Source organism: Pithys albifrons, chromosome 11 (genome assembly GCF_047495875.1).
Source record: "Pithys albifrons albifrons isolate INPA30051 chromosome 11, PitAlb_v1, whole genome shotgun sequence".
NCBI lineage: Eukaryota > Metazoa > Chordata > Aves > Passeriformes > Thamnophilidae > Pithys > Pithys albifrons.
In genome coordinates this window covers 16,932,621-16,955,020 of record NC_092468.1, presented here as the reverse complement: position 1 = coordinate 16,955,020, position 22,400 = coordinate 16,932,621, and the positions used below count along the sequence as shown (strand labels likewise).

The 22,400-nt window shown below is 52.2% G+C and overlaps 2 protein-coding genes and 3 non-coding genes across 6 annotated transcripts; 4 read left to right on the top strand and 1 right to left on the bottom strand.

Annotated features, from left to right (window-relative positions):
• Nucleotides 1–1,487: 1,487 nt before the first annotated feature.
• Nucleotides 1,488–9,379, top strand: NCL (nucleolin). Its single transcript, XM_071566437.1, has 15 exons — nt 1,488–1,703; nt 2,321–2,428; nt 3,003–3,279; nt 3,517–3,672; nt 4,333–4,518; nt 4,730–4,813; nt 5,071–5,206; nt 5,564–5,700; nt 6,174–6,300; nt 6,524–6,657; nt 6,972–7,113; nt 7,221–7,372; nt 7,879–8,005; nt 8,436–8,656; nt 8,905–9,379. The coding sequence occupies exons 1-15, from the start codon at nt 1,686–1,688 to the stop codon at nt 8,979–8,981; spliced, it is 2,082 nt and encodes a 693-aa protein (XP_071422538.1). The 5' UTR covers nt 1,488–1,685; the 3' UTR covers nt 8,982–9,379.
• Nucleotides 4,920–4,989, top strand: LOC139677247 (small nucleolar RNA SNORD82). Its single transcript, XR_011698805.1, has one exon. It is a non-coding gene; the product is annotated as a small nucleolar RNA SNORD82 (small nucleolar RNA).
• LOC139677248 (small nucleolar RNA SNORD20) lies at nt 7,498–7,574 on the top strand. Its single transcript, XR_011698806.1, has one exon. It is a non-coding gene; the product is annotated as a small nucleolar RNA SNORD20 (small nucleolar RNA).
• Nucleotides 8,177–8,315, top strand: LOC139677245 (small nucleolar RNA SNORA75). The gene has a single exon (XR_011698803.1). It is a non-coding gene; the product is annotated as a small nucleolar RNA SNORA75 (small nucleolar RNA).
• Nucleotides 9,380–11,488: 2,109 nt separating the features above from the next.
• On the bottom strand, nt 11,489–19,426 carry B3GNT7 (UDP-GlcNAc:betaGal beta-1,3-N-acetylglucosaminyltransferase 7). Of its 2 annotated transcripts, none has more exons than XM_071566751.1 (2): nt 19,259–19,426; nt 11,489–14,895 (listed from the first exon to the last, which is right to left on the bottom strand). In XM_071566751.1, exons 1-2 carry the CDS (start codon nt 19,267–19,269, stop codon nt 13,689–13,691), a joined length of 1,218 nt encoding a protein of 405 aa, XP_071422852.1. In that variant the 5' UTR covers nt 19,270–19,426; the 3' UTR covers nt 11,489–13,688. The 2 variants fall into 2 exon arrangements, with proteins under 2 accessions (XP_071422852.1, XP_071422855.1); XM_071566754.1 differs by lacking the exon at nt 19,259–19,426 and adding an exon at nt 17,297–17,896.
• Nucleotides 19,427–22,400: the final 2,974 nt, after the last annotated feature.

Sequence of the window (22,400 nt, the reverse complement as noted above, 5' to 3'; positions counted from 1 at the left end):
GCTTCCCCAGGGCATGTGGGGACAGCTCCTGCAACATGCAGTGGGACATGATCCAGACACAGCTATTTCATATTCCAAGTCCAGCTGCCCTACACAAGGGGTTTTCCGAGGTGGGATCCCATCTGTCCCCATACATGACCAGGGCTGGGACATGGCCAGTCTCCCCTCAATTCCAGCTTGCTCCCTTCTCATACTGGCTGATGGTGCCAGGCACTCCACAAGCTGCCTTACTCCTGGAGAGGCTGACTGATCCCATCACCTCTCTGTGAGCGGGTGCCCCCAGCTATGGCTCTGCCTGCCTGGAAACTGCCTCCCCTTGCCCAGCAGAGGAGAAAGAGGCACTAAGACAACCTAGGAGCCAGGTATATTGGCTCATCCAGTGTGTTCCTTGCCTTCAGGTGGCACTGAACAACCCAAGGGTGTACCCTCTAGACTATCAGGGCCCTGCAGGTCGGCATTCATTGATAATCTGCAGGTTTTTTTTGCTTAGGGCTTACTAGGATCTTGTGTTCCCCAAGTCAGGGGTTTCTTTCAAGTAGACCTGGGAAGGGCAAACTGGTAGTCACACATGATGGAGTCAGGAGCCCCCAGGAGCTGGATGGACACCCAGTTTGAAGTGGGAGGAGAGGTAAGGTAGTGGGGAAGCCCCGGCAAAGGAGGACACTCCAGTCCATAAGGAACACAGGCAGGGGCAAGGTAGCACTAAGCCTTGCCAGGACACAAGTTAAACTGGGGCACTGGGGGTCATTCCTACCCTGACTTTACAGCCGCCGGGCAAAAGCTGGTGTCTTCTTTCAATGACTGAATTCAAAAGCATTCATCGGACAAGCACAGGCTTATTTTTTTCTCTAGCTCTGTGCCCTTCTCCATGCCGGGAGCAGAGGAGGGTGCCAGGTGCAGGCTGCTCCTGTGCCAACTGCAACCTCAGCAGCTGTACACTGACCAGCGCCTGTGGACACTTCTTCAAGTTGCCGGAGGGCTCTCAGTGCTTCCCGAGGGTCCGGAGGGGGTGCCAGGGGTGGGGTGGGGGGAGACCCCAACCCCAAAGAATCAGGCGCCAGTGTGCTCGGGCAGGGTTCCAACGTTCCCGAGTGCTGAGCCGCCAGCGGGCTGTCCCCGGCAGTCTGGGACTCCCAGCAGTGTTGGGGACCCCCGGGCCCCCCGCCCGCCGCACCACGTGGCCGGCCCGCCACGTGCTCTCCCACGGCCCCGGCCACGCCCCCCCTCCACCGGGCCCCACCGCCCAATCAGCGCGCAGGCGCCGCGCAGCCTCCCTCCCATTGGACGGCGCTGACTCCCCCCCGGCCGGGATGCGCGTGCCCCGCCCCCGCCGCGCGCCCCGCGGGCCCGCGGCTGTAACGCGCGCTCCCGTTGGCCGAAGGCAGCGCGCCGCCGATTGGCGGAGCGGCTCGAGGGGCGGGGGCGGCGATTGGCCCGGCGGCGCGGCGCGCGCGGCGATTGGCCGGCGCGGGGGCGGCGGGGGCGGGGCCTGGCGCAGGGCTAGGCAAGGGGGCGGAAGGGGCGCGCGCTCGCTCTTTCGTGTCAGTGCCCGGCCCGGGTCGCGTCCCGCCGATCCGAGCGCTCCCAACGCTCCGGGCCCGCTCCCTCCGCGCCGCCGGACGCGCCCCCCCCGCTCCCCGCGCAGCCCGGACGCCGCCCCTGCGCCGCCCGCCACCGCCGCCATCATGGTGAAGATCGCCAAGGTGAGGGCGCGCCGCGGGGCGCAGCCGCCGGGCGGGGGGAGCGGGGCAACCGCCGCCGGGGCGGGCGGGGATGGCGGACGGGAGGAGCGGGGAGGGAGCCGGGCCGCCTTCCCGCCGCTGTGCGCTCGGGCCGCACGGCGGGCGCGGGCCTGCTCTGCCTCGCCGTGAAGATGGCGGCGAGGGGAGGGGCCGCGGGCCCGGAGGAAGCGGATTCAGGCTCCGCTCGGCCCGCTCCGCTCCGAGCGGCGGGCGGGGGCGCGGGAGGGAGCGGAGCGGGCGGCGGGAGGTGCGGGGGGTCCGGGCCGGGTGTGTGTGAGGCCCCGGGGGGGGGCACCGCGTGCGGGCGCGCGCGGGACGGGCGGGCGGGGCTACGTCACCGCGCGGCCACGTGGGGCGCGGGAAGAGCGAGCACGTGGGAGCGCCGAGCGGCCCCCGCGCCCCCCGGGACGGCCCCGCACAGCGGCGGCTGCGACCCCCGGAACCCCCCGCGGCACCGGGGCGGCCCCTTGAGCGCCGCGGAACCGGCGGGAAGGCCACGTGGTTGGGACATTGTCCCGCCGGGGCCGAGCGGCCGAGGTGTGCGCGGAGCTAAATGTGCTGCTCGCGCTCTCTTTCAGACCCCGAAGAACCAGATCAAGCAGAAAAAAATGGCTCCTCCTCCGAAAAAGTTTGAGGAGAGCGAGGAAGAAGAGTCCTCTGACCTAGATGAAAGCAGCGGAGAAGAGGTGATGAATATAAAAAAAGTCAAAGGGATGCACATGTTACAAAAGTGTCATGAAGGTTGTGGGTTACACTGTGACAAAATCAACTTTAATAAACAATTCATTTAGCTGTGGCTAAAGAATAAACTGAATTCTCTAAAGCAAAAGCAATGTGGGGAAAACTGGCTCAGGAAACTAAGAAAGTCTATACTTCCAAGCTTTGTAAGGACTGCAGGAGTCTTAAAGCTGTCCTAAAGCTGGTGAGCAAGTGGGTGATTAATTAAACTTCTATAGCATCAGCAATAAGTGATTTATCACATACAAATAATGTGAAAGTCTAAAACTTTGGAGCTGCTGAATTCTGTTACTGATCTTGGTTTTGGACCAGGGAATTTGAAGGTGTGTTAATTACATAACTAGTGTGTTAAAAGCACAAAAAATGTGGGTTTGGACTTTATTAATTCAAAAGGATGAGCAATTAAGGGAATTTAACAGAAACTGTTAGAAGGTAATGCTTTAGATTGCAGTCACTGTGTGTTTGTCTGACACTGAATTGTAAAGGGCCAGCATAAAAGTCTTACACTAATGTGTCTTTCAGATGGTCCCTCAGAAGAAACCACAAAAGGTGGCTGTTACCCCAGCCAAGAAGGCTGCTACCCCTGCAAAGAAGGTTGCTACTCCTGCTAAAAAGGCAATTACACCTGCAAAGAAGGCTGTGGCCACTCCCCAGCCCAAAAAGGCTGTTGTTCCATCACCTAAGAAGGCTCCTGTCCTAACCAAAGGAGCAAAAAATGGAAAGAACGCCAAGAAGGAAGAGAGTGAGGAAGAAGATGAGGAGGATGATGAGGATGATGATGAAGAGGAAGAAGATTCTGGTAAGTTGCTTTTGAAATATATATTCATTCTTGTATATGTTGTGGGAGAGGTGGGGAATTAGTTAAATTTGGAGGAGAACTTGGGACTGCAGCTGCATTATACCCAGCCTGTGAAGCATCTCCTGGTTTCCTGACTCTCCTTTGATGAACTTTGTCAGAATCTGGTGAAAAAGTACTTTTTATGTGTAGCACTCAGGCTTCAAGCCTTACTAGTAACCACTTGTACTGTTGGTGCAGATGAGGAAGAGGAGCCACCAATGCCTGTGAAACCTGCAGCCAAAAAGCCTGCAGCAGTGCCTGCCAAAAAGCCTGCAGTTGTGCCAGCAAAGCAGGAATCTGAAGAGGATGATGATGAAGAAGATGATGATGAGGAGGAGGATGAAGATGATGATGGTATGTGGGATTTAGGAAAACTTTGTCTGACTCCTAAAAGAAGATGTTGAATGAATAAACACTTGCAGAAAACTGAGGGAGAGGAGTAGAATCATACAATTAATTAGATTGGAAAAGACCTCCGAGATCATCACGTCCAACCCTTGGTCCAACTCCAGTCCCTTTACCAGATCATGGCACTCAGTGCCGCGTCCAATCTCAGTTTAAAAACCTCCAGGGATGGGGAATCCACCCCCTCTCTGGGCAGCCCATTCCAATGCCTGAGCACTCTCTCTGGAAAGAATTTTTTTCTGATCTCCAGCTTAAATTTCCTCTGGCAGAGTTTGAGCCTGTGCCCCCTTGCCCTATTGCTGAGTGCCTGGGATTAATGGTAACAATGTGGTGTGTGCCCATTTGGCTTTAGCTGAATGGGTGTCAATTTATCCCTATTAGTAAACCTTTTTCTTACACTTGGTGAATAGGTATTATTTTTCAATATAGTTAAAACCTGAGGGGGAGAGGCAGCTTTTATAAACATTAACTATTAAACTTATTTCCTGAGAACATACAAACTTGAAGAGGTGTGAGAAACACTATTTTTTATCACAGAATTTTCTTGTCTTAGTCTAAAAGATGGTTTAATCTCAAACTGACTGCAGTACTGTGCCTAACTTGTTTCAGAGTCTGAAGATGAAGCCATGGACACAGCCCCTGTTCCAGTGAAGAAAACCACTCCAGCCAAGGCTGCACCAGTGAAAGCCAAGGCAGACTCTGAAGATGAGGAAGATGAAGAGGAGGAGGATGATGATGAGGATGATGAAGAAGAGGAGGAGGATGAGGATGCTGAGGAGGAGAGTGAGGATGAAAGTGAGTTTAAATGTTTTTGAGATCATAACTCTATTAAAAGGAAGGATGGCTGAGTAAAAAATTCTGTCCTATGATGGTCTTCTGGGTTGAGGAGCAGTTGCTGAGTGATGAGGTCTTGTGTATGACTTGTGTAAAGATTAATGTTCCTTTCTTGATTCTGTGTAGGAAAAGTTCTGTATTTTTCAGTGTTGTTATTTGTTCTCTGTCACAGAACCTGTCAAGGAAACACCTGGAAAGAGGAAGAAAGAAATGGCCAATAAAGGTGCACCAGAGACCAAGAAAAAGAAAACAGATGGTAAGTAGTGTGGAATCATCAAAAGATATTTTTTTGATGCACTGAGATTGAACTGCTGGATGAGGAGCATAACTGAAGGGCCAGGATGGCCAGAGTGGGGTTTCCCAGCACAAATGATGATCATAAGGGACTTAATACTGAAGCATGATGTCACTTTCAAGCAGAAACTGATGTGCTAAAGCTGTTTGGAGTCTGCCTCTCAGTTGTTGAAAGAAATGCCTTAAAAAATCCCCCTTTATTATCTTTTCATTTTAAAGGGCCTACGTCAACTTTCTCCCTCTTTATGGCAAATTTGGTCTCCACCAAGGAGTTTGATGAGCTGAAGACTGGCATCAGAGAATTCTTTGGGAAGAAGAATATTGAAGTTTTAGACGTCAGAATTGGTTCTACCAAGTGAGTTCATCAGTAGAATTTTGCTGCTTATTTCCTCCAATTAGCAGTAATTTGTTTAGAGGGGTGCAAGTGTGTTCATGGTGATGGCCTTCAAAATGCTGGGATGCTTTGTTTGGTAGTGTATGGAAGAGCCACAGTACAGGTGTGGGTTTAATACTGTGCCTGCTCTGCAGCTGTGTCACAGAGAATCTCCCTAAAGGACAAGCTGCCACTGCAGAGCTGTTCTCTTAGATGGGCCAGATAATATTTACTTTATTAACAGTCAAACTTGACCAGTGGAAACTTTTGGGTTTGGGTTTCTGTTTGCAGTCTTTGCCAGAGAGAGATCAGCTGAGATATTAGTTACTGTTCTTTCAGACGGTTTGGCTATGTGGACTTCTCATCTGCTGAAGATATGGATAAAGCTCTCCAAATGAATGGAAAGAAGTTAATGGGTTTGGAAATCAAACTGGAAAAAGCAAAGAGCAAGGAAAGTATAAAAGAAAATAAGAAAGGTATGACTCACAACTCTGAATACCTGTGCACATCACAGAAACATTGTTGTAACAGGGGCTTGGAGCAGCACGCTTGGGTGTTACTGATGGCTGCTTTTCTAAAGCTGTCCTGGCACATCTTCCTGCTTTGGGCTCTACATAGTAAAGTTTCTTAAATACTGACATGGAAATGCAAGTTCAGAGTGGAATATCTGCTAATGTGGTCCCAAGAAATCATACACTGGAGAGGCTGAGGAGAAAATGTGTTTCTTTCTGAAGCTCTAGGACCTGTTTTCTGAACTTGATGGCCTTAAAAGAAGTGCAATGGCAGCATCACTTACTTCAGTTAAAGTTGCTTTTGCAGCTTCTGGAAATGTGAATACTTGCTGTGGTTTATTTTCTGCTGGATAACTTACTGAGTCTCACTGAGTGGCAGTGTAGGCGAGAAGGGATTTTCAGCTGGTAACCTGAAAGCAACTTTTCTCTCTTTGCAGAGAGGGATGCCAGAACACTGTTCTTGAAGAACCTTCCCTACCGTGTAACTGAGGAGGAGATCAGGGAGGTGTTTGAAAACGCAGTAGAAGTCCGGATGGTAATGAACAAGGATGGAAGCAGCAGAGGGTGCGTAGCTGAGAGAGGACTGTTGGATGCTTGTTGTTCCTTTAATTCTTTGCATACTTTGATAAGCTTGTGTGTCCTTTAGTGGCCATAAGAAACCTGCTGCATTAGGTGTACTGAAAAAGCTGCTTTTTGCAATGTTTTTCCTTCATGTTCTTCCCCCACATTCATGAACTTTGTTATTCCTGGAAGGAGACATTTGCTTACATTCTTTTCTGTGCTGTAGGATGGCCTATATTGAATTTAAAACAGAAGCTGAGGCAAACAAAGCTCTGGAGGAGAAGCAGGGCACAGAGATTGAAGGTCGTGCTGTGATCATTGACTTCACTGGTGAGAAGAGCCAGCAAGAACATCAGAAAGGTACTTTGCCAGGTTGATAACATGCATACAAATGACAGAATTAAATTCCTGGGGGTATGGCAACTTCAAGCACTGCAAAAAACCCTAAAATATCAGGAAGGAGACATTTAACTGACTTGTGCTCTGCATCCTGTGCATTTCATGTCTCTACTGAGTGTTTCAGACAAGGAGAGGGCAACAGATCTAGGTGACCAAAACAGGGCTGGACTTTGCTTGGCAACAACTACTATCACCTCTAGCCAGGGTCTGGTAAAAAGAGGAAGAGAACTGTCCTTCTCCAGACTTTTAACTTTCAGCACTGACTTTCCCCATAGGTGGTGGTGGAGAGAGGGGGGAGTCAAAGACTCTAATTGTCAACAACCTCTCGTATGCTGCTACAGAAGAGACTCTGCAAGAACTGTTTAAGAAAGCTTCTTCCATCAAGCTGCCACAGAACAACCAGGGCAGGCCTAAAGGGTATGTTGTGCTTTCCTCCTCCCTGCCCTGGGCTGACATTGTGAATGACTTACCTCCAGGTATTCCCTGTTGCACCCAGGCTGACTGGAATCTTTCTTTCCACATAGGTATGCATTTGTAGAATTTCCCACAACTGAGGATGCCAAAGAGGCATTGAATTCCTGTAACAACACAGAGATTGAAGGCAGAACAATCAGACTGGAATTCAGTACACCACCATGGCAGAAGGGGAACGCGAATGCACGAGGAGGATTCGGCCGTAAGTGTTGCATGTTTGATCTTGAGACAGCAGTGGCAGGAGGGAACCATTCAGGCAGACTTGGGGCTGCTTTGGAAAAAACCCATGCCAGTGGAGTGAAAGACCTGCATTGTAAGTGAGTGTGCTGGATATGATGACTGATTATCTGAAATGCTGATGAAACTGTTGTCAAATTCCTCTAGATAGTCAAGTGCTGATCCAGCAGTGTCTGTACAGTTAGTTGTTGTTGCTGTTGATAAGATGCAGGCATCTATTTTTAAAAAGGGGGAGTGAGGAGAACTTACTTTCACAGTATCGGGTTGGCTGATGGAGATCCTTTGATTTCAGTTTCTAACTGCAGTCCTGAAAAAGTTTTCATGGACTTGAAGTGCCTGAGCTATTACTTGCAAACAACCCCCTCATACCTGGGAGCTGTTTTGGGAGCCAGTAGTGCAAGGCTGGATGTAATAAGCTAAAGTTTGCCTTGAGTAGGTTGAATGACGTGTGAATCTATTCCTTTTCCATAGAGCAAAGCAAAACATTGTTTGTCAGAGGCCTTTCTGAGGACACCACGGAGGAGACACTAAAAGAATCGTTTGAAGGCTCTATAAGTGCAAGAATAGTCACAGACAGAGACACTGGATCATCTAAAGGGTAGGTTAAACATCCGCTGGGATTGGTTCAGATGCTACAGCACCTCACTTAAACTGCTCTGTGCAGTGCAGGGTGTTTCTCATGCTCAAGTGTGTGATTGTGTGAAACAAGTAAATGGGGTGGAAGCTGAGAACAAACTGCTTTGGAGGGCAGCACGTGCTCAGTTCTCACCTCTTCTCAATGAGCTCCTTCCTGCCAACAAATCCGTGGCAGCTGATGGATTCGCACGAGAAGAATATTAACTGTTCAGTACTGGCAAACTCACAGTGGGGCTCCATCAATTGTGATTAGCCACTGCTGTCCTACAACTGACATGTCCCGTGGGATGCAGAAGTGCCCGTTTGTTTCTGAAGGGGTTGCTGTCAGTACCTGAGGGTGGTGCTGCAGCTCACAGAGTGTGACCGACTGTCATTCTTGTAAACTTTCCTAGGTTTGGATTTGTGGACTTCAGCTCTGCAGAAGATGCCAAAGCAGCTAAAGAAGCCATGGAGGATGGAGAGATAGATGGAAACAAAGTGATCCTCGATTTTGCCAAGCCAAAGGGCGACTTTCAGCGTGGGGGTGGATTTGGTGGTCGTGGTGGCAGAGGAGGTGGCCGAGGAGGAAGAGGTGGATTTGGTGGCAGAGGTGGTGGCAGAGGTGGATTTGGAGGTAAGAGGAGGCAAATGCTGCTGTCCTGAGGTAGTGTGCTCAAAAATTGACCCAAAGCCATTCTTGGGGTTATTTATTATGAGGGGCTACCACAGAGCATTGGATTTGAATTTATTTTCTGTCGTGTGCTAGGCTGGCTTTGTAAGGGCAGTGGTATATATACTGTATGTATCTATAATACATATATGTATATACACCATATATATTACACCTGTAACTTTTTTTTTTTGCAATAATTTTCTTTTTAGGTAGAGGTGGCTTCCGAGGAGGCAGAGGAGGAGGTGGAGATCACAAGCCACAAGGAAAGAAGATAAAGTTTGAATAAACTTCCCTTTTCCTTTCCCTTGTTCTGCTCTCCGAGACTATCTGAAAGGACTCCGGGGGTTTTTATTCTCCTTTGTTCTTGGCGGAGCCTTCGGAGGACATTCCAAGAAGCAAAGCAGTACTGTGAGCCACTTGGAAGATACTAATTTTCATTTCAAGGAAGCGAGAGCAAGCCATTTTGACTGCTTGCCTGTTCAAACGAACTTTTTTTAAAAAAAGTGGTAGGTGTGGGAACTTTTACCCCTTGTCTGTGAGTTGTCATGAATTTATAATGTTTTACCCATGTACAAATTTTTTTTTCCTATAAACTTCAGTAGCATTTTTGCTGTAAAAATGCAGAATGTTTTATCATTTGTGCTGCAGCACCCTGTCGTGGACAGATTAAAGGACCTAAACTGGTTTGTGTTACTTCTGTGCCACTAAATGAAGCCAGGCTGTGAGAAACAGGCTGTCTGTAACTTTCCTCTCGGGTTGTGGTCATTAGTGTCACAGCAGCAGCTTCTGTCGTGCTTTGCTCAAGCATACCTATGTCAGCTGCCTGCAGTGTGTGTGCTGTGTTAGAGTGCTTGCAGGAAGGAGGGGAGAGCAGTGTGATTGCTGAGGTAAGCTCTGGACCCACAACCATTTTTTTTATTAATCTTTTTAACTGAAGATGCTGGAATGGTGCTTCCTAGCCAATTGCTCTTTTTACTTAAACTGGTAAAGCAGATCATCTGATAAGGCCCTGCAGCTCAGTTGCTCGCTCCTACAGGCAATTTCCTCTTGTATTTCATTCCAAATTGTCTCCTCTGGACTTGTCCATAAGTGTGAAGCAAATACATTGAAACAGGAGGTCAGGTGTAAGTGCCTGCTTGGTTGTCATCAAATCCAGGCCTGCTGTTCCTCAGGCTGGCTCGAGGTGAGTGCCTGGGGCTGCCCCAGCCTTGGGGTGACAGGGCTTAGTGGCAGTGGTCACTGGCCAGTGTCTCTAGCCAGGCACGTGGCTGCTGCCCTGCAGCAGGAGCTGTTGGGGTGCAGAGTTTCCCCCAAGGTGTGGGTGGGTACCAAAAGCAGGGCTGGGCAGCTGTGCCTAGCCCGGCACAGGGACCCGCAGCCTGTGCCCTGCGGAAACGTCCTGCTTGCCCTGGGCTGTGGCATTCCAGCCACGTTCCAATGACCATTTGATGACTGTGCCACCCTCCTGGCACGTACAGCTCTGGGCCCTTCAGTGCCCTGCAGCGCCCCTGCACCTGCTCCATGGATTCGGGAGCGAGGATTCCCTGTGCTTATATTAAACGGGAGTGCGGGGCGGTGGCTGTGGCGGGAGGGTTGCGGGATCTGTGTGTCCCCGTCCCTGCCCGAGGCTGCCGACGCCCGTCGGGATCGGCCATTTTGGAGCCGCCGCGGGCACGTGGTGGGCGAGGGGACCGGCCGCCAGGGGGCAGCACGTGCCCGATCCGCAGGACACGCGGGACTTGGACAGCGGGACGTGCGCGCTGTGCCCCTGCGGCGTCCCAGCATCCTGCCCCTGCAGCATCCCAACATACATCCTGCCCCTGCGGCACTCGGGACCTGCCCGCAGCATCCCAACATCCTGCTCCTGCGGCACTTGGGACTCTGCCTGCAGCATCCCACCATACATCCTGGCTGTAGCACCCGGGACCCTGCCTGCAGCACTTGCTGGCAGCCCAGTACCCACCGAAGTCCTGCAGTGGAAGGTCACAGCTCAGGGCCACACTGGAGCAGGAAAGGGCAGCACATCTGCAAGTGCCCTTGTTTGTCCCCACGTGTGAAGTTTTGCATGTGCAGGAGAAGTCGGGTCCAGTGGCTGGTGGCTCAGCCTGTGAGTCCAGTGCGTCCTGGTCCCCTTTACTTCCCGTCACTGGGTGGAGCAGCCAAGCTGGGAGCCAGCTCTGGAAACTGAGTCCTCACTGTCCAAACACCCAAGGTGAGACCCCCAGACTCACCTGTGGCTTTCCTCCTCTTCACCTGGGCCAGGTTCAAACCTGGTGTGGGTTTGTCCCTGCGGGCATGGCTCACTCTGCTCTGGAGCCTCTGCTGACCCTTGGCATGTGTGCCCCACTGCACTGTGGCCAGGGGTTGTGTCATCCTGTGGTGGAGCTTTGGCTGGGGCAGTGAGCAAGCTCCTGCCTGGGGTGGGTGGTGGGGACAGGAGGTGTCCATCTCCTTCAGCACAAGGTGAGTTTCCAACCCTGCTGAAAAGTGGCCCTTGCCACAGGTCAAGAGGAGAAGCTCCACACTCCAGGGCACCAGGAGGATCTGAAGTTTAGCTGGGTTTGAAATGGAGGTGGAGGAGTGCATGGAAGAGACAAAATACCTGCCAACTTTGTAAACTCCATGCCAGGATCCACAAGGAAACTGCCAAACTGGAACAGGGCAGCTACAGTCAGTCCCCAGCTGTCCAGTCCAAGCAGTAGTTCTGCCACTGTAGCCCATTGCCAGTTTTGTTCCCAGCAGAAACCGCTAGTGATGACACAATCTGAGGACTTGTAGGATTTTTTTCTTCTTTTAACCTTTATTTAGAAACTAGATTATTCACCAAAATCTACAAGATTTCTCTGCATAGGTCCCACCAGGTGAGAACAACACTGAAGAGATGTCTGCATGCGGCCCTGGCTCGCCGTACACACCACTACGGAGAGCGAGAGCCACCCCTCCATTCAGGATAAATATACAGCCCAAAGTACTGTACCTGGTGCAAATTATGGAGGTATTAATTTGAAAATTATTTCTGAACTCACTCCCATTGGAAGGAGGGAGGAGAGGGGAAAGGAGAAGAGTGCTGTGTGCTGCCTAAGCTCAGTGGGCACCAAAAACGCCCTCAGGGCTCTGCCCTGTGCCGCTGGCCCTTGCCCCAGGGACAGGGTGGGTGCATCGTACATCAACTTTCACAGTATCACTGCCAGCCAAGCCCTGGGGAGTGCTGACTCTTTTTCTTCCTCTTCAAATGTGCATCTAGTGAGAGCAGACATAGGGCATTTGCTGAGACTGGCTTGGTGTGAGGGTGCCTTTTTTGACTGGTTTATGCTCTTTTTTAATTTGTTTTCTAACCTGAGGAACATACAGACTTGGAGTAAATGAAACAGGCCCATTTCCAAAACACATTAAGGAAAGAAAAAAAAGGCACTGCACAGGGGGACCTTTGAGGTAGTCAAAAGATTTTCCTTTCAATGTCTGGCACCAGAGAGGGAGAGAGTGCACCTGTGCCTGCATTTTGCTGTGCATGATCAGTGCCATGGATGTGGCTTGTGCCGTCCTCCCTGCAGGGACACCTGGGTGTGCAAGTCCTACACATGGGGACATCTGTGTGTGCAGAGCCTGTGCCTGGGAGCTGGCACAGCAGTGCCTGTGCATGTGTGTGGCTTTTCTCACACCTGCAGTCAGTGGCTGGAGAACATCCGTGGCTCTTGCATGGCCACATGTCTCTGTGTTGGGAGGTTTCCATGACAGTAACTGGCCCACAGCTTCTCTTAGGAGCTTGTGTCCCTTCCAGCCACAAAAAAGGGCCACATCTCGTGATACCACTCTCTGTCATGCTCCTGTGTCTCATTCTGTAGAATAAACACTGCAACAACCCTGAGAGGAGCAGACATAGTGTGAAGCCTTCCTTGACTTTGTCCCTGGACCCTGCTCCTTGCGCTGGGGCAGGACCAGCACTCTCCAATCCACTCTGATTGCTGCCAAACCAAGGCTAAGCCCAAAGCAGCTGTGCATAGGATCTTTGGGGGTTACTGTCCCCTCTGAGGAAGCCCACCAGGGTAGCCCTGCTGCAAGGAGAGTGTCTGCCCAGAGGAAGCCCCCAGGTTGCCTGCACCCCGGCTGAGGTCCCAGGTGTGACAAACCCCTGGGCCATTCCAGCTGGCGGCCACCAAGTTTCTCTGCAGCTTCCTTGGCTGCAGACAAGGTCAGTCTGCCTAGTCTCTTCTCTTTCCTGCCAGGAGGAACAAATCCCTGAGGAATTCCATCTAGGTGCATTCCTCTGAGGGCATGCACAGTGAGGCCACAAAGGGACTGGGAGCCACCATTGCCTTGGGACCCTCTTACAGGAACAAAGACCCCAGTCCCCTGCCTGCCAGGCTGAGATCCCAATGGGGCTCAGAGCTGCTGAGGGCCAGCCTCCGAGAAGAGCCCCTTTTCCCAGCTGCATACAGGGACACAGAGAGGGCTTTGGTGGGGGTCAACCCAACGTGCACAGAGTCAGTGTCACCAAAACCTTGCATGGCGGAGAAATTTGAGATAACATTTGATTTTTGAGTCATGGGGGTGTTGATGCACTTGTAATCAGCTGAACTCCCTTGGAACAGCTTCCCTAGATAGCCAGACCTGCACACCTCCAAAAAATGCCTGTGCCACATCCCTCCCTGCCTCCCAGATTCTGTCACTCATCATGCTCCTGTGACAGAGGCACCTAAAGCACAAATCCCTGTGCCCTCTCTCTCTCTCTTCATTTTGTGCTAGATTTGTCGTGTTATTTTTTTCTCTTCTTTTTCAGCAACCCCCAACCCAGCTGGAGATAAGTGAACCACAATACAGTACAGGAACAAACACTATCACAAACCCTGCCCGCGAGCGCAGTGTCTCTGCCCTCCTTGCCCTGGAGGCAGATGCCCCTGAAGGACTTACATGCCACCAGCAGAGGCTCACCCCACCCTGGAGCAGGGATCAGTTGTCCCAGCCCCTCCAGTCCCAGCTCTCCAGAGAGACTGAGCTAAAGGACATTGAGTTTTCTTGAGCATGTCAAGTTACTGTGGACCAAGTCCCACATTTGGAGCAATTCCGGAGGCAGCAGTTTATGAACCACCAACATGCTCCGGAAAAAACATGGCTCCTTATTCATCTTGCTGTTCTTGTTCTTCACAATGCCAAAAGTTTTGAAGCCCTCGTGCGGAACAGGTGATACTTTGAGGACTTCCAAGCACATCCCTAGGAAGACATCATCAATGGGGTACAGCTCCAGCATCTCTGAGGTCTTGTGCAGCTTCTTGGCCAGGGGTCCATCCATGATGAAGCCCCCACCCCCTGCATAGGGTGGATAAATGTTTTTGTTGTAGAGGGCACTGGGGATGTAGTACTTGTTCTCCTTCTTACGTATCGGCCTGGCCTTGTGGAGGACATCCCCCACAAAGAGGTCCTCTCCCTCCTTCTTGTCCTCCAGGAACTCCAGGATGTTGCTGGGACTCACAAACACATCATCATCACCTTTGAAGATGAAGTGGACGTTGTCACAGTAGATGTCGAACCACTTCAGGAAATGGACCTCTTTGAGGGTGAGGTTGAAGAAGCTGTCCAGGAAATCCCACTGCAAGATGTCCCCATAGATGTGGTTCTCATAATCCAGCAGTTTCTGGTAGTTGGCTCTCTCCTCCTCCTTGGAGGCCGTGCCCAGCAAGAACAGCGTCCTAATCCTCTTGCCCTCCACCTCCTTCTCCTGGCCCCAGGTCCTCCGGATGACCTCGCGACGGTCGTGCTGTGTGATGATGGACTTGACCACGATGAGCAGGTAAACTTCCCCACTGCACTTCTCCGGGTGGTTGATCAGCATGGGGAAGTAGCGGCAGTGCCGATAGAGCAGGAACTGCTGGAAGTTGGGCTCCAGCCCTTTGAACCAGTCCACCTTGCTGAAGTTCTGGTTGGCTGAGCAGTTGGTAGTGGTGACATCCCAGGATTTTGTTTGCTTTGCTGTCACGCTCTCCTCCTTCACAAGAGCTTTCTCCTTCTTGGTCTTCCAGAAGGTGCTGGTGATGGAAAAGGCGTTGTCCCTCTTCTGCGTTTTCAGGGGCTCTGGAGGGGGCAGATCTTTCTGCTGCTGACCCTGGCCCTGCATGAACTGGTTGGGGGCCATTCCCCGCTGCAGAACTGTCACCGTGATGACCAGCAAGAAGGAGAGACAAATGGTTTTGTAGATGGTCTTCCTCCTAAAGGGACAAGATGGGGGGGTTAAAAAGAGAAAACTACAGGCTGAAAGAGGCTTGTCTGCAAAAGCACCTGCTGGTATGTGTCCCCTCACCTTTTGATGAGCAGAAGCCTCATGGGAAGAGCTGTGGGACACCTCCACACATGCTTTTCCCACCTGCATCCCACACGTGGGGTGGCTCTGGGGCCACGTTTAACTGCAGGGACAGGCAAAAGGCATGTGGGAGGTGACTGCAATGTTATCTGGGAAGGTTTCATGGGAAAGAAAAAAATGGGCTGAGAGAAAGATGAAGTCAGGGTGAGAGTTTCGTCAAGGCAGCTGTTTTGGAGGAAAATCCCAAGGGAAACCTCTGTTTCAGCCACCTGAATATTGCAGTTTAGGACGAGCAGAAGGGAATTATCTTTTCCACAGAAGCATTAGCTCCAATGCACACATACTGCCTATGGCCCTAGACTGTCAACAGAGGTTACACAACACTGAGAAACCAGAGCAGGGAAGACCACAAGAGACAAGATGAAACCAGCACTGCTGTTTCATTTGAAAATGGCACATCAGGACAAAAAAGAAGTGATTTGAGTCAAACTTCAAGGTTCAGTGGGGAAAAGACATCCCTAACACTGCAACCACCTCTGGAACCAGTATTTCTTGGGGTGCTGTTGGGCATTTTGGCCAGCTCTAGAGTCCCATTGTTTCCTTTGTGGTGATAAGGAGTGATGGACACAGGGCAGACTAAGGGGCAGATTTTTCCAGCCTGCAGCAAAACAGGTGTCTGCATGTCCAGGGTGTGGGGGGATCAAACCCAGCCCCTTTCAGGGCCATCCTGCTGCTCTCCCCCACTGCAGACTTATCTCCCAGGGAAGCTACTGGCTCATGGGACAAATCCTGGATGGAGCTCACCAGGGGATTGAGCAGGATCCTCCAGAGATCCTTGGGACAGTGGGAAGGCTACACTCAGAGATTACTGATGGACAAATGCCACCAACTTGCTTTTCCACACAGCTAAAAGTGAGTTTCTCTTCTTCTCACTGCTGCAAAGGAGAGGAACTGCCCTCTCAGCCCATCTGCACCATGCTGCTCCAAAGTGCTTAGCTGCCCTCCACAGCTGGCACAGCTGCACCAATTCCCTCCCACCACAGTCCTACTTGTTCCAGCTGCCTTGAGCCAAATGAGCACAGAGCATGGGGGGATGGCAGCTGAGCTCCTGGTGTTCACTCCTGACAGCTTCCCGAGGGCAGCCCCATCTCTTTCTGCTCCAAACTGAAGTGCTTGGCAGCCTCTACACCCTTTTCCTGTGGATGAAAGGGAGCTTGGCTGGGGAGCTGAAGGAGACAGATGTGGCACTAGTCTCGTGACTCCCCTGTGCCTGTTCTCTTGGTGACAGAAGTATGTCCCAGCCTGCGTGACACCATCAGGGGACAGCCCTCAGCCTCCCATTCCCGTCAGAGCCAGAAAGATCCAAAATCATCTCTCACAGGCAGATGGCACCTTCACTTTGGGATAACACAGAGAAAGAGCTTGGGGCTCAAGTTGGAAACATTTAACCCAACTATTTTCTAGGCAGCTAAAAGTACAAAAAAACCATGAAACTTTCCTGGACCCAGGGGCCAGATTGTGATCAGCACTGCCAGGAAGATGCTGGGGCTTTGGGCCACAGGCTGCAGCAAAGCACCTGCTGGGTGGGACACCCCATAACCTTTCAGGCTCCCCAGGGCAGGGCACAGCATTGTGCTTGGGGACTCTGGACATCCTGAAATGCAGGAATCCCACATAAGAAGCGGGAGCTTTCAGGAGCTTTTGAGTTCCACGTTGTCGTGGGAAAACTGTGATCACTAGTGTGGACTGTGAGAGCGAGTGTGGAAATAAGTAATTACGGGTAAATGGGTAGATATTCCCATCCAGTTTTATATGGGGCCACTCATCTGAGACTGATGAGGGAGCAGTTCTGATTAGATCTCACCATTTCCTTAACCCTCTGCAGCCCTGTCCACACAGCTTTGAGCTTATTATTAGAAACCATTCAGTTCCAGTACAAGTTTACTCCAAACACAGCCAAGCAATGTTTAAAACCTCTCATCAATACCCAGCACTGCCACAAACATAACCCCAGTCACTCCTTCATAGTAACCCCATTTACATCAATTCCATCCTGACAACCCAGCCTTATTCCCATCCTACCCTATCCTGTCCCATCCCATTCTTGGGCTTCTTGCCACCCCCAGGGCAGCAAGTGATAAAATACCCAGTCTGAAGGATGGCCAGAGGTTTCCCAGAATCCAAAGGCAGGGAATTACTGATATAAATTTTAAAAGTTTGCAGAGGTAGGACTGTCACTAACCTGCACAGATGGGTCCCAGCCTTTGCAGACTCTGCCTAATGGAGAGGAGGCACATGGATCCACTCACCTCGGTTACCCTTCTTGGGTCCAGACATAAGACACTGAGCCGGGGCTGAGGGGGGAACTCTGGCGTTTAGTAAGAGGCAGAGAGTCGGGTGGGCTGGGTACATCTCGGTGTATCAGTGAGGTGTTGCACAACAGCACAGAAACTTAATTCTTCGTTCCATCAGTTAGCACCGTTTCACCACTCTCACCAGTGCAATGTGCAATTCCTGCTTTGTTACAAGAACCTGCTTGGGATTTCTTTCTACATGTCTGACTGCAAACCACGGGGTACCACCAGGTCCAGCAGGAAAAGGGAGCCCCATGGCCATCTCTGCCCCACAGAAATCCTGTCCCTGCACTGGCAGGAAAGCCACAGGGATTAGGGGGACCCTGAGCAACAACAGCAGGAGATTCCCACATCAAAACAAGGATTTGAGGGACAAAAGAGTGAGAATTATATGCCCATTTTTCTGATTGTCAGTCTTTCTGCTCTGCGGTCTCCTCAGCTGGGAAGTACTTCAAGAAGGGGAGAAATCAGGTCCTGCTTTCTGGAGAAGCCAAGAACCACCGCACTGGCGAAGGGGGTGCTTTGGGTTTGCTGCCATCACAGAGGAGTCACCCTGCCGAGCCGCAGGACCCTGCTTTGGGGCACAGCCCCCAACAGCATGCCCAGGAGTTGGGGACACCCAGGGCTGAAGGGCCCGAGGGTGGCAGCCACGCCGAGGGTTTCCATCTGTGCCAGCCAGGACTGACTGCCCCAGCTACTGATGTTGGTGCCACCGAGACAGCGTTGAAAGGGTCCCAGCTCGGTCCTTCCTTTTTATGTACCAGGAAATCTCCAAAACGCTTCGTGTGAGGTGGTTGCACCACCCGGCAGTTAAACATAAATCCCAAAAAATAGCTGGGCAGTTTCCCTTTCAGGTGTTGATGATGGAGGGCAGACCAGGCCCCGGAGACTGGGACTCTCTAACACTATCCCATCTCACTTTAGATTCGCGTGAAAATCTCTTTGATCCGCCAGCACTATCTATTTCTTTGGTTGGTTTTTTTTTTCTGGCCCCTCAGTTGGACCCAGTCACAGGAGGCACGGCCAGTATAGAGCCCTGTCTGTTGGCAGTGCCACGGACTGGGAGAAGGGAGCTTATCTAGGGACAGATGCTGGGCAGAAAACACCAAGTAGGATTCCAGTTCCCGGCGGTTCTCCACATCCCTGGGGTGCCCGGAGCCATGTCCCCTCCTTATAAAAGCCGTCTGGTTTAAGCAGAAAGCAGTACAAATGCAGGTTTGGAGACAAGAGCCGAAGTCCCGTGTGTTCCCTCCGCCGAGGGTATCAGCCCCAAGGCTGGCGCTACGGTGCGACAGGGACCCCACGGGACACAGCTGGCGGCCTCTCTCTCCCCGGCCCCACTACACAAACCAGCCCTTCGCAGGGAAAGGCATCCCCAGGGATGGGGGACAACAGGCAGCCTCTGCCCGGTGCCCCTGCCCCGGCTCCCGGCGGGCCGGAGCTCCGGTGCCCCGGGATGCAGAGAGATTTGCGCAGGGAGCCCGGAGAGCCTTCCCCGGGGTGCCGCAGCCCGGGACGCTCTGCCTGAGAGCCCTCGCAGAGCTGGGGAGGGGGCAGGGTCGCTCTTGGGATGGGGACAGACGACCAGGGGACAAAGGATAAACGCTGTCCTTAGTCGCTTCACCATGCCCACTCTCCCCACCAAAGCTGCCCTTTCCCAGCCAGCCACCCCCGGGGCGCCCCTCGAGAGCGACTCAGTGGGGAGGGGACCGGAGCGACCCTTGAGAGGGAGCCGGTGGGGAGGGGACATGGCAATTCCGCGGCTCCGGGCAGGACGCAGCGCCGGGACGGCGGTGGCGGGCGGCGGGAGTGGAGGACACTCCGCGGGACGGCGGAGCAGGGGACACGGGGGCTCAGTCCGTGCTGGAGCGGGGCAGGAGCAGGGCTCGGGCTTCTCGCTAGCCGGAGATCACTCACCACTGGAACATGCTGGGAGTGGGACGGGACGGCCGCTCCGCTGCTGGCCGGGCTGCCCGCGGTCCGGGCGCTTCTCTGCCCTCTTCCTCCTCCTCTTCTTTTTTTTTTCTCCTACTTTTTCCCTTTTCCCTCCCCTTGCTCTCCGAGGTGGAGCCAAGAGGGATGGCAGAGCAGGTAGGTTAACTCTTGCCCTGCCCCTCTGTCCTCCTCCCCCCGCCCCTGTGGCACCAGCAGGCAGACACCTCCCCAGTGCTGGCCGGGGAAGGTGTTCAAGGGTGACACCCCACACGTTGCCCTGGGGACCTTCCCCGTTGCTGATGGGACATCCATCAGGAGCTGGGAGCTAGTGGGGAGTCTCAGCCCAGCCCCCCGGGCACAGTGCCCTCTCTGGAGTTCGACAGCTCTGCTCCAGAGCCTTTAAAGCAAAGGAGCCCAGTTACGGGAGAGGGATCCCGATACTCACGGTTACCCTTTGAGAAGCAGATTTATGACTTTCCTTTCATCCTAAATGTAGCATTTCAGTTGAAGGTCTTTTTCAGCCATATAAATTGATCCCTGTAATTTCTGATATCTCCCTTTTTTGTCACCCTCCCACTCCCACCAGCTGCTCATGTCCACCATGAAGCCACGATGGGAAGCCTGCAGGAAATCCCTTAGAATATTTCCTTCCCTATCCAGCAGACATATCTCAGTGCCTTTTTAAACATTCTCTCTGCATTTTTCACGAGTGATGAGGGTCACAGTCTCCTGCAGCTCTCACAGCTCCCCAGACACACTGAGCTTCTCATGGGAAAGGTTCTTCTCTTCCAAGGCTGGAAATGCAGTGGGACCCACACAACCACTGCTACTCAAAGAGCATTTGGCTCTGCACCAAGAAAATCCCAAGTCCAGCTCAGTTTGGGGAGGAAAATTGCATTGCTTTCTCCAGATCTGTTTCTCTCTCCTTATCTCAGCTTATCACTTTCCCAGATGCCCTGCAGCTCTGTGTCCAGGTTGGGGGGGCTGGGAAAGCTCCCCGGGAAACATGGTCCAAACAGGCTTCACCAGCTCTACAGCATCCCATGACCTTATCAAGATCAAAAGTCCTATGCCTTCCCTAATTCCTCCCTTGATTCCCAGTGCTCATAGGAAAGTCAGTATTTGCAGCACTCATGAAGAGGAGAAAATCATGACTGTGAGATTAACTGACCACCAGCTTGATCAGAACGGGGTGTGAGAAGGACCCATCTCATCCCTGTAGCACAATGATCAAAGGTGCACACCAGGCCATGGTGGGAATTCACCACAATCTGCAAAGAGGGGCTCACAGTGGAGGTTTCCCACTGGCAAACCTCCCTTGCCCAAATAGGCACAAAGGGGAGTGAACAGCAAAGCTTCGAGGCTGCAGCCACCACCTTCTCCTTGCAACATGTCCTGGGGCCATGATGGCGACAGGAACAGCAGCATCCACCATGGGGAGCCTGCAGTAAATCCCAAAACACATCCCTGGAGGGGCTGTGGTGCTCCCGGGAGACACGCAGCTGCTGTGGCCATGTGACAGTCTCCTGGGGCTCTCTGGATCCCCAATATCTGCACATCAGACCAGCCTGTGGTGCAGTGTGCCCGAGGGCTGTGTTGCTGCAGCACGGAAGTGGCACTGCTGTGGGGTGAGGAGGGCTCCTGGCAGCCCGCAGCAGGGAGCTGTGCCAGCCATGCTCCCAGCCTCCCACCTCTCCGACTGCTGCCTCCGCGCAGGAAAGTGGCAGGGCTGCAAGCACAGACTTCCCAGGTGATTCTCTGCTGCTGTGCAGGCTTCAGCTCAAATAACCCTCTCTGGACAGAGAGGCCCCACTCCCACCTGCCTCTGTGTGGGAAAGGTGCACATGCCACCACAGGCCTGGGCTGTGATGGCTACACAAAACTTTACCTCTCACGTTCATTAAAAACAAAATCTGTCAGGTCTGGGACTACTGATGCCAGAAACAAGCACTGTCCTGGGCACCCCTGACACCACTATCTCCTGTTTCAAGGATGAACCTGAAGATAAAGAAGGATTTTTTATGATTTTTTTTCATAATTACATAGGAAAGTTTAAGATGAACCCAAGTTTTCATGCTCTCCAGATTCACCCTGGGAAAACAGAAAGGTGGCAGCAAGAAGGATAAAAATCTAACTGAAAGCAGATTTCCTTTAAAAGGTCTTCTTCACACACCTTCTCTTTGCCTCTTGCTGGCACCCAGCAAAAACAGGTTTTACCCAAGCAGACACTACTACCACTCTGCTAAGAATGAAACATGAAAAAGAGAAGCCTGAATTGTTTCGTTCACCCCAGCAGACCCAGCAACCAGCAGATCCCTGCCATTCCTGCCTGGCTCTGCCTTCAGCAAAGCAGCTGGATCTCCAGCCCTGTCCTCCTGTGCTGCAGGATACATCACCCGTATTTCTTAGGTCTAAGCCATTAGACTGAAATTTGCAGGCACTGGGTGCCTGTTTGGCACTGTTGGCAGTGCTGAGGGATTCCGGATAAATATTCTTGTGTGGCAGGTGCTGCTCTGGCAAAGAAAGGCTCCTTTGCCTTGCAAAACACCGGTGATGTCTGAGGTGTGCTGAGCCACTGCAGCCCTGGGAGAGCTGGCAGGGAACCTGTGAGAAATAACACTTGGACACGTTGCCATTGCATTGTACGGGGATGTAGAAGGGAAGGCAATGCACAGAGCAGGGTGACACCAGCTCCTGCTGATGACTCCCAGAACCCATTTGGAGACAGCCAGTACCAGCACCACACACTCACCTCTTGCCCGAATATCATCCCCTCAGTGTCACCACTGGAGGTGGAGACAAGCAACCTGTGGGGTCATGAGGCTTTGGAGCTGCATCAAACAGGGGCATGGGGCATCATCTGGGCAAAGGGAAAGGGCAAGGACAATGCCTAAGTAGCTCATCTAGATGTTCTCAGAGTGAACCACATTGGTTTTTTTTTGTTTCAAGAATCCTCCCTTAATTTTAATGTGGACCTGAAGTAGATTTTTTTTACAATGTAAGTACAAAGGAAGAAGTGAGCTTTTTTAAGGAAGTTTATGTGATCCCAGAAGACTGGCCAGTGGCAGGTTGACCCAGCCAGTGTTTTCCCACTGATGGTTTGGGGTTTGTTCCACTGGGAAAA

Bases quoted from the DNA above. Each gene is read 5' to 3' on its own strand.
- NCL (XM_071566437.1), top strand. The intron at 5,207-5,563 runs GTGAGTTCATCA...CTGTTCTTTCAG, and splicing joins GTCAGAATTGGTTCTACCAA to ACGGTTTGGCTATGTGGACT. The intron at 6,301-6,523 runs GTGCGTAGCTGA...TCTGTGCTGTAG, and splicing joins AAGGATGGAAGCAGCAGAGG to GATGGCCTATATTGAATTTA.